The 11,694-nt window shown below is 37.6% G+C and overlaps 1 protein-coding gene across 2 annotated transcripts in view; it reads right to left on the bottom strand.

Moving 5' to 3' along the window:
* Positions 1–11,694, bottom strand: part of CDH8 (cadherin 8) — a gene marked incomplete at both ends in the record, with an annotated part of 366,396 nt that overhangs the window by 194,487 nt on the left and 160,215 nt on the right. For both annotated transcript variants that reach the window (XM_082862070.1, XM_082862069.1), the window contains one exon: positions 5,190–5,309. In XM_082862070.1, the coding sequence (XP_082718196.1) occupies positions 5,190–5,309 (120 nt within the window). The remainder of the gene's footprint in view (positions 1–5,189; positions 5,310–11,694) is intronic.

Genomic DNA, 11,694 nt, shown 5'->3' with positions numbered 1-11,694 from the left:
CCCACCACAAAAATAGAAGGAAGACAGGCTGGAAAGCAAGCTGGATTTCCTCCCTGGTGCTTCACAAATCTTCTCCTTGAGCTGTGGCAAGCTTTTCTCTTTCTCTTTATTAATTTGTTCCTTTACTTCTATCCTTCCTCCCCACCCCAACCTCTTCTTGCCTTCCTATCTCAACAACTTATTGAATGACTTTAGGGGCCAAACACTCTGCTAGGCATAGGGATGCAAAATGAACAAATCAGACAAGCCCCATTCTTTCATGAACTATACATTCTAGCATGAGAACTGACTTAGAATTACAAACAAGTCAATTACAAGATAATTACTGATTATGAGATGCTCAAAGAGGATGATAAACAGAAAAAATGGCAAATCTTTCTGCAGTCTTAAGCTTATACCTAAAATAGGAGGAGAAGCTCTCCCTCCGACAGAGTGATTGATGTGTTATATGGCAACAGGAAATAATTCCAGAAAATTAGAAAGTAGCAAGCAAGGGGGCAGAACTTCTCTGTTCCAAAGTCCAGAGCTCTGTTCTTAGCATTCTTGTGAGGATAAAACAAGACACATAAATGTATTCTTGTCTCCTATGCTCTGGTTTCCTTTTCTTTACTGAAAATATTCTAGCATCAGTGACCTGCTGACAGTGGTCAATGGGCAATCTTCTTTATAAAGATCATCCCACCAAATGATTCTCCAGATAGAAGCCTGGAGTCCTACAATTCAACCCCGTTCAGACACTATCTACCCAGAGGTAGCATCAGGCTCCACAGGCTGTCACCCATGCTGACCAACTGATTCAAGATCACAGTTTCCCTCACCCCCCTTCTTGGACTTCAGACTCTAGTTGCAAGTCTAGGTTGTTACTTGTTCTTCTGACCAACTGGCTATAAATCAGAAGTCCCCACGACCCCCTCCTTGAGTTCAATTAATTTGCTACAGCTCTTAAGAGAACTCAGAAAAACATTTCACTTCCTAGATTATCAGTTTATTGTAAAAAGATATAACTCAGGAATGGCCACATGGAAGAAACGCATGGGGCAAGGTATGGGGAAAGGGTGTGGAGATGTCATGCTTTCTTCAGGTGCCACTCTCCCCAAATCTCCACCTGTTCACCAATCCAGAAGCTCTCTGAACCCCATCCTTTTCAGATTTTATGGAGGCTTCATTATAAGGGCAGGACTGATGAAATCATTGGCCACTGGCAAAAGAGTCACACTCCAGCCCTTTTCTTCTCCCCAGAGGTCTGAGGGTGGGACTGAAAGTTCCAACCCTTTAATCAGAACATTGGTTCCCTAAATCACCTGGTTAACATAACAAAAGACACCTTTATCACTCTCACCTCTTAGGAAATTCTAAGGATTTTAGGAGCTCTGTGCTAGAAACTGGGACAAAGACCAAATATACATTTCTTGTTATAAATCAAAATAGCACAATAGCCTTTTTTTTCCCCAATAAATGTACCTATTAACACTCCTACTATCAGTTTTTGACTAATTCACCAAGCACATACTAATTTTATGTATTATTGTTTTAAATAAACATCACATTCTCAACGTTTTCTCTTTTGTTTTTGCCATGCCTTGTGGCAGCCACAGAGGCCTACCGCTTGGATTTCTTCTCAAGAAAGAACTTGCCCAAGAGTGCAGTTAGCCGACAACCTCCAGCTGAGGCATTTTTAGGATTGGTTTTAAGATTCAAGTAGAGGACCTACTCTTCCCAGACACATCCCAGCCAATGACTGTGCATGGCAGGTGATAATAAAGCCTGGTTATTTGTGTGTACCATGAGACTCCTTTTAAGAGAAATCTTTGTTCCAGGGACCTCTATGGGTTTGGCCAAGATGCTGTCAAATCTACATTGCCTTATCCTATGTCCTCTCCTCTTAACTTACATGGGTATGAGATCTGTCTGCATCACAGTATGATGGGCTTCCCTGCCTACTTCTGTTTCATCTCTGATATGGATTGAATGCTTTTGTCCTTCTCCAGATTCATACACGGAACTGTAATCCCCACTGTGATGGTATTTGGAGGTGGGGGCTTTGAGAGGTAGATCATGAGGGTGAAGCCCTCATAAATGGTATTAGCGTTCATGTATAAAGAGGCCAGAGAGCCAGCTTGTTCTCTTTCCAAGAGGATAGGAGAAGTCAGCCTCTGCAACCCAGAAGAGGGTCCTCACCGGAACCCAACCATGCCCACGCTGATCTCAAACTTCCAGCCTCTAGAACTCTAAGAAATAACTTTCTGACTCTTATAAGCCACTCAGTTTATTGTATTTTGTTATAGCTGCTGGAACTAAGACAGTGCTTCTTCTATCTTTCACAGTCATTAACCCCCTAGCAAGTCACTTGTTTTCCTAACTCCACCTCAGAGTCTATTTCCCAGAGGACACAACTGGTACACATCGTTTGGTCACCAGGAAGGGTATTTTCTTTCCATTTACTTACAAAATAAAAAATCCAAATGCTCACTGGTCTTTGTACATTTTTACCTATATTTTTCTAATAGAAAATATTAAAAAGTATTCTGAATCTGTTTCTGTGTTTATACACACACACATACATTCATACCAGTTTCATTTTTTTTAAAAAAGAGAACAAAGGCCTCAGAGATTGACAAATTTAGATGCTTTGGGAACAACTAACACTCAGTTTTCATTTGAACACACTCAAGTGTAATTACGCACACATTTACACAATAAGGTTTACATTTCACTCACACATAGTGATGTTTCAGCTAAAGAACTTAGGCTGACTTTATTATTAAATTTAGCCTCTATTTCCTTCTGCATTGTGTCTGCTTTAGTTAAAAACCTCAACTTCACTCAACCAATATTTATTAAGCAACTATTATGTATATGCTTCAAGTATCATTTCTCTCCATTACATTTTCCACAATAGTACCAGAATAACTTTCTAAAATATAAGTCAGATAACTTTGTGTATGTCACACTGGAAATAATAAGGCTAAAATGAATGTGTTGAGATAAACACTCATTATGCTAAGTAAAAATGTAAATCTTAAATGATGCTGACAATATTTAATTAAGCAAATGGCAGTATATGTCAATGAGATTTAAAATTGCCCAAATCCTCTGACTTAGTAGCGGACTTTGATTCTCTGTACTTCATGGTAAGTTATTCTTAAGATATAAATTATTTAAATGGCATCATCATACTTCCTTGTATTTATGTTGAAAAAAAAGTCTGTCTGCCAAAATGGGTTGTGAGATACTTGTAGGCTGAGATTAGCCTTTGTGAATTTTGTCTCCTTATACTTAATTTAGCACCTGGAACATAGTGAATGCTGACTGGATGTTTGCTGGATTAATATCCATTGCTGATCCAAAGATACAAACTTACGGTTATAAAGTAAATAAGTCCTGGGGATATAATGTTCAGCACAGTGAGTATAGTTAATAATACTGTGTTGTATATTTGAAAGTTGCAAAGAGACTAGATTCTAAAAGTTTGCATCATAAGAAAAATATATATATAACTACGTGTGGTGATGGATGTTAACGAGACTTACTATGATAATCACTTCACAATACATACCTATTATCGAATCCTTATGTTATACATCTGAAACTAATATATACTTATGTGTCAATTATTTCTCACTATATTACACTGTAAATGGTGAACTTTTGAGATTCCAGTAAACAAACAAATAGCCAAGGAGCAAAGGAGGAAACTATTCATTTCCCCTTAAGCAATTAACACATTTCTGTTTTGTGGAAGCCACTACACCATAACTATTGCCTATGAAAAGAGAAGTTCAAAGATATCTGACATTGGCTATGAAATTAAGGACCTGGGTGTGAGTCCCAACTCTGGTCCCAACTCTCACTGTGACTTTGGCCAAGGAATAGGACATCTCTAGACTTTTTCTCTTCCCTCAAAATTCAAAGCTGACTACCTCCTCTACCACTTCCCCAGGGTCATCAAAGAGCACAAATGAGATGAAGTTTATGGCAGACTTCCTCTTTCACTGAGGAAGAAAATGTAATTATGCCCCTAATTAATGTATTTTACAAGAGCTCTTTCCTGTTTCCAAATCTAAATTCAATTTTCAGCCATGACCCATTTATGTATAAATGTACTTTTTCCTCACTTTTAAATGCATGAGGATTTTACTCTTTGAATTAGAAAAAAGTGAGGAGAGGCTTTAAATTTTTAATTTAATTAATAATTGACTTAATGGTAAGACATGGAAATTCATCTCAATATTGCTGAAAACTCATGAATCAAAGAAACAATATGTGTATGTGCCCACATACTGAATTTTTCTATTTGGAGGTCTGCAGACAAAACCACCAGATACAGAAGAAAAGCGCACACAAAAGATGGTGTTATATATAATAATTGTAAAATGTGCTATAAAAAAACAAGAGGATAAGTGTGACAAAATGGCTTACTCTCTTACTTCATTGTTAAAATTAAACAATAAAAGATATATCTTCATTTACAAAAACTATCATTTTATGAAGTTATGTTCCAAATCATTAAAAATAGTTTTTTTTGTTTTGTCTTATATTTTAAATAACTTATTTCCTGTTTGCTAAAATCTATACCGTTGGACTCAGGATACTGGTGGGGTTTAATATTGGCAAGAATAATAATATCTTCATAAGACCTCTAGTGCATAGATATCAGTATCCTGTTGTACAAATGAGGACTCTAATAGCAAATGTAATAATATCCACACATGGAATGATTACCACATGTCGTGTACTGTAGGTTTAATATTTATTGCTTCATCTGATCTTCATCATAAGGCTATAACGAAGGTTCCACAGCACGTTATAGATGTGTGAGTTGAAACTTAGAAAGCTTTATAAATGTTACTTGCCAAGCATCATGCAGCCGATAACTAACTGTATTTATTCTTAAATCTGATATTTAAGTCTGCCTGCTTTATAAGCTCATTTTCCCAGGGATGAACAATGGTGCCAGGCCATCTGTTAAACAGGTGATACTCTACAAAGGATCTGCAATTCATTTTAATATGTATCAAAATGATCATCAGGCTTGCCATGTACCTCCCATTGCACAGGAATAACACATTCAAATGTTATTGATAGGCAGTGAAGTACTTAACCATAACATTTCATAATCCACATCCCAAGAAAAGTATTCTCCTGAAGCAATGACATGGTAAATAGAATTCAAAATTTAGGCCACAAACCTGTTTCAGGCTCAATGGAAAAATAAGGTTGCCCTTCCAAGATACTATAAACCAACTTCGCACTGTTTCCATAAACTGGGTCATCAGCATCGGTAGCTGTTACATTAGTGACAGACGTACCTAAAAGAAAGAGAGAAAATAATAATTAACACGTCATTCTTTGCCAAGAACTAAATTTTGTCAAGCATATTATACAGAAATCCATGTGTAGGAATAAGAAGGAAAAGAAATCATTTTAAAATTATGGAGATAAACTACTCTATCATAACTTCAATGATATACAAACCTTTTAAAAGAAAGAGTACTGCTAGGTTGGAGTACTATATAAAGATAGCTCTTTTAGAATTGGTATTATTTAAGATTCCTTTGTAGTTTTCATTTATAGATACCTATCAGATTCATGTGGGCTTAGAGAATATGAAAAAGATACATATCAAAGAAATATGAAACATAAAGTTAATAATATGATGGATATAACATGTAGCACTTAAGTTTTGCAAAAGCACAACTGAATGTACCTGGAAAAATTGGCTGCTGAAAAAAGTTGTGCAGAAATATCAAAGGAATATTTTATCCCATTTTATTTAATTGCTCAGAATATAAAATTATATTGGAACTACCAAGTAATCAACATGTTTAGATAATTGGGCCTATGGATAACAGAATCAAAACCTTAATTTTTTCCCAGATTAATTTTCTATTTTTATTCACTCATTCATTTAGCAATTGAACACATTCAGCTTGCCTGATACAAAATATATATATTACAACAAAATCTACACTCAAGAAGCTTACAGTTTGGTGGTGGGAGGGAAGAGGAGGGAAGAGACAAATGTACCTAGACATTCAGCTGAATGCAATAGCCCCAGATTTGGATCCCTCACTTAATCCAGCACAGACTGGATACGGTCAGGGACAGCTTTCTGAGAGGCAGTGCATTTGAGTGGAATTATGAAAGACAGGTAGAGTTTAACCAGGAGAAGAAGAGCAGGGGAGGAATTCTGAACAAAAGTCAAGCATAAGTAAAAGCAAAATAGTCTGAGAGACTGAGGGAAATTCTGGGAATTGCTGAAAGTGGGGAGAAATTGGAGAAGTCTGGTGTGGTAACAGAATCATGTTCTATGAGGGCAGGGTCAATGTCTTCCTCACCCAGTAAGCGTCAGACATATAATTATCGAACATATATTTGCTAACTGATGGACGAATGAATAAATTATCTGATGATTTAATGACAAACGGTAGGTAGCTATCACAAATGAGTTTCCTAGAAATAGATTCTAAGATGAAGATTTCTTGAATTTTTACTGAAGAGTCTCTTTGATCAACATCTGTGGGAAAGTGAAAAGGACAAGTCTGAGGAGAAGGAACACTTGGGCAACGATGCAGCTACAACACAGACCTCAGTGGTCTCCCCTCTAGAGCTGGAATAGTCATTGAGGAGATCCATCCAGGACTTTATACTCTGGCACTGACCAGTTATTGGCTGTGGGAACCTCCCTGAGAATGGAGGCTTGGCCCTGGTGCAGGGAGCTATCTTCAGCTGAGGGATCATCAGCCCTGAGCTGTCAATTGTCAACACTCCCAGCAGCTTAGGGAAGAGTGTTTTAAACCTGAAGGGAGTTGAGGGTGGATCTGAGCAGCATTTCTCTACGTTTGCTGAAACAATGTAGAGCCTTTGCAAAATCTTGCCAATCAAAATTTTTCTGAAGTGTTTTGAATTACAGTCACTACAGAGGACAATGTAATGATATTTGTCAAGCAGTTGATTGTCCTGTAAAATTGGAATTTTTACTCAGAATGATGATTCAGAGGTGCTACAAAAGTCTACAGTCAGAAATAAAAAAATGCTCTGAATGTCAATTGTGTAATACATTCCACCAGATACTGGGAACGGTATCAAAAAAATAATTAATAAAGACTCACTTTCACAGGTAGCTCATCAACGAGCTGGTGAAATGAGGACATGAAAGTACAGTATTTGCAGTTATTTGAATATTGTGTGGGATGGAGAAGAAATGGAGGAAAAACATTCCAGGTGAGAGGAGGATAATAAGATAAAAGTGACTAGATTTTTCTAGGAGGAGAGATGTCTGGAAAAGCCAGCCATTAAAGCTAAGGTTGGAGATGCAAACTGAGAACAAAATACAAGGGCACGTGAATGTCAAGATGGGGAGAGTTGGCTTCATCCTGTAGGAAAGAGAGAAAATATATCAGTTAGGGATCAACCCTAGGTAGAAGGCTCCTCCATTAGTGCTTGCAGATTCAGTTGGAGGCAGAGATATAGAAGATCAGGTGATCAGATGAGTTATGTGGTTTACAGCTATAGTCCAGTTAAGAGGTGACAAAACATTGACACTGGGTAATGACAATAAATATGGGTCTCAACGCTTATTTTCTTGTTTTGGTCCTTGCATTAAGTTTATCTAAAATGTTCAACTGGGGGTAAGCTGAGTAAGATTTTAAAAAATGAATCGCGAGAAAAAGATTCAAGAATTACTGAAAGAAGTGAGTTCAGAGATTGATCAGAAAGGGTGAACTCTTCCATGCAGAAGACCACGCAATAACTTTTTTGTTTTCCTTTGTTTTGTTGTGTATTTATTTAGATTTCTTTTAGGAGAAATGATCTTCCCCCATTATGAAGTAACACATTATCAGGAAAATAAAGTCAAGCTCTACAATCTGTATCATGCTAAGTTAGTCAGTGTGAGCATTTTGTACCAGGCTCTGTTTAGGCTGGAAAAAGAGAAGTGACAAAGTAAAAACTTTCTGTCATCAACAAATTTACCTTCTAGTGAGGGACTCTAAAATTAAGAAATGTCTTCACAGAGGGAAAAAAAAAAAATCTAGATAGTGTCTAAACAATGACAGTATCTCTGCATATATTTGTGGGGTGAGTGTATTTGGACAGAGTAGCGTGGGGTTAATAGTTTCATAGATGGAATAGTTCCATATGGAATGTTCTGAAACAAGTACCTCTTTCTCTTTGGACCACTCACTTAACTTGTCTTAGCCCCAGATTTCAAATCTACAATGAATATTAGAGTTACTGTGAGGGTCAAGCAAAATAATATATGTAGGGGCTAGAATGGAAATTACCACATGCTAAGCCTGTGAGTATCACCTCTGCTCATGGATTAGAATCTAGCTCTGAAAAATATTTAGATCCCTAGGGTTCCTTTCAGATCTGTGGGTTGGCAATACAGGGATGAGGGTGGGATACTTTTTAAAGTCTTCTCAGGCAATCTGATGTAAAGCCACAGTTTAGAACAACTGGAGTGGGCACCAGACTTTTTAAAATTTTAACTTCACTCTTCTCCATAGAAGCATTAATTTCTACCCTGATTACCGTGAAGAACTTTTGCTCAGATTTGTATATAAAATGAAGTAATTTTTAAACCACTCCTACTGCATAAACAGTCATGGAGATTATTTCTTATTAAATAGAAGTTGGGGGGCTTCCCTGGTGGTGCAGTGGTTGGAAGTCCGCCTGCCAATGCAGGGGACACGGGTTCGAGCCCTGGTCCGGGAAGATCCCACATGCCGCGGAGCACCTAGGCCCATGCGCCACAACTACTGAGCCTGAGCTCTAGAGACTGTGAGCCACAACTATTGAAGCCCACGCGCCTAGGGCCTGTGGTCTGTGACAAAAGAAGCCACCGCAATGAAAGCCCGCACACAGCAACAAAGACCCAATGCAGCCATAAATAAATAAATAAATATTTAAAAAAGAAAAAAGAAGTTGGGGATAGTTCCTTGAGAATTTACTGTTACAAGACTGATGAAGATTACATCTATTTTCATTAGTTAGTATAAATTTATATTATCTTATTATGAGAGGACTCCTATCACATTACCTAACATTGAGGCAAGAGTAGGGGACCATTTTCTCCATCATTTACACTCTCTGCTCTGTGATTCAGTTTTTTCACATACAAAAACAATAGTTTTTATTCTTCAAACCTCAAAGTTTTATGTGAGGATCAAATGAGATACTAGTAAGTAGAGAGCAGTGGCTGAGAAGATAAATTTGAAGTCAAACTGTCTCTAACCAGAACACCTGTTTTATATTCCATTCTCAACTTTTACTAGTTCTGTGTCCTTGGCCAAGTAACAAAACTTTTCTAAGCTTGGATTCCTTAATCTGTAAAAAAGGAAGGTGACAGTAATTGTTATATCCTAGGTTTATTGAGTTAATTAAATATAATAATTTATGCAAACAGTATAGAAGAGTTATTTACTCAATATTTCTGAGAGCTTATTGTCACTGTAATTACATGTACATTATGTGTATCTACATGAGAGATTGAATAATAAACTAGTCTTTTACAATTTTAAGTGGTGGTGGATGTTGTAATTTATAATTAAGTGTAGTCCTGCCTAGTCGTTATAATAGTAGCTTATTTCCGCTGGAGAGGATGTGGAGAAAAGGGAACCCTCCTACACTGTTGGTGGGAACGTAAGTTGGTGCAGCCACTGTGGAAGAAAGTATGGAGGTTCCTTGGAAAACTAAAAATAGAATCACCACATGATCCGGCAATCCCACTCCTGGGCATATATCCAGACAAAACTGTAATTCAAAAAGAGGCATGCACCCCTATGTTCATAGCAGCACTATTCACAATAACCATGACATGGAAACAATCTACATGTCCATCAACAGAGGAATGGATAAAGAAGATGTGGTACATATATAACAATGGAATACTACTCAGCCATAAAAAATAATGAAATAATGCCATTTGTAGCAAAACGGATGCAACTACAGATTATCATACTAACTCAGGTAAGTCAGAAAGAGAAAGACAAATACCACATGATACCACTTATACATGGAAACTAAAATATGACACAAATGAACCTATCTATGAAATAGAAACAGAATCAGGGACATAGAGAATAGATTGGTGGTTGTCAAGGGGGAGGAGGGTGGGAAAAGCATGGATTGGGAGTTTGGGATTAGCAGACGCAAACTATTATATACAGAATGGATAAAAAACAAAGTCCTCCTGTATAGCACAGGGAACTATATTCAATATCTTGTGATAAACCATAATGGAAAAGAAAAAAATAATAGCTCATTTCCTTAAATTTGGAAGAGGAAACACAAAAAGGTATTCTCAAATGTATCAATATGTTCTTGTCTTTAATAAGAAAGTGACTTAGAAAACACACACACACACACACACACACACACCTCACATTCTCTCATCCAGTCAATTTGCTCTGTGGTATAAAATTGCTGTGGGTTCAAAAATACAATGTATTTTGATGTAGCCAGCACAAGACCAGGCACTGGACACATCCTCAATACAAGTTTCTCAATGTTATTTGAGTGAATATCTCCCATATTTGAGTGTCATATCTCCCCGTCCATGCAAATCCCACACGCTTCCCAAGAAGAACCACTGGGCTGGGGACTGTAACAAAGCTAAGACAAGCTTTTACCCACATCCTCCTCCAGGATATTTCTGCCTGTTGTCTGGCTTCCCAGGAAATCCACAACCTTCAACTTCAGACACCTGGAAATGCAAAGGCAGCACTACTTTCCGTCAAGGATGATATTTCTCCTAATAGTGATTCAAGACTGTTGATGTACCTGTACACTGGAATAAATGTGTGCAGAGGTTTTGTGGATGCATTTGTCAAGTGATTACCCAGAGGGGGAAAAATGGATGCTTTGAGGTTAATCTTACAGCAGAAAAGATTTCTAGTCAAGCTGCGGTATAGGCTTCTCCATGGAAATGCATGCAGAATGCAGACCACAGAGGCAAATTGAAAAGTGTAAACCTTGAGGGATAATGTTTCTTCAAAGCGGCAAGTGTTGGTGTGTGATAAATAGGACCCTGAGTAATACCCAGGAAATATAACAACAGGATTCTCTGTTTGTGTTTTCATTTGGAACTGTTTTTGTCCCTTTGTCGAGGATACAAGAGACTCATTTAGCTAGTGACTATAAATTTGACACTGTGCCATTTCTCCAAGAAAGCCCCTATTATAATCCAACTTGATGCTGATCCTAATTATAATAATATAGCTGTTGTATTTCCAGCTGTTGTCAATAAAAATGATCCCTGTCACCACAATTCATCCTGCTAGTATCAAGTCAAGTGTGAGCATGTCAACTCCAAGGTGAATTCTGCTTTTAATAAACCCATTTTTCTGCATTTAGCTTCTTGGTTAAGTGCAATTTGCCAAAGTGCTGCTTGGATTTTAATTAACAGAGGGCTCCAGTATCGTTTGCCTCTTGCCACACCTGAAAGTCCCCTCCCATTAGCAGCAGAACCTACACATCTGCCCCCTATAATGACAGCAAACACTACAAGAAAAATTAACCATCAACAATTTGCACTGTCAGGTTAGAGGTTCCAGTTTGCTGACAAACTAAGATGAAAGGTCTTCCGGAAAATAAGATGTTGGGATTTGGGTAGGGCAGCTCTGTTAGCTAGGCTCTACTTCTTTATGAGCAAGACAGCACACCAATTCTGCACATTACTCAGAAAGAAAA

Source organism: Leucopleurus acutus (genome assembly GCF_964270905.1).
Source record: "Leucopleurus acutus genome assembly, chromosome: 20".
In the NCBI taxonomy this organism is placed as follows: Eukaryota; Metazoa; Chordata; class Mammalia; order Artiodactyla; family Delphinidae; genus Leucopleurus; species Leucopleurus acutus.
This window is presented reverse-complemented; position numbering and strand designations above follow the sequence as displayed.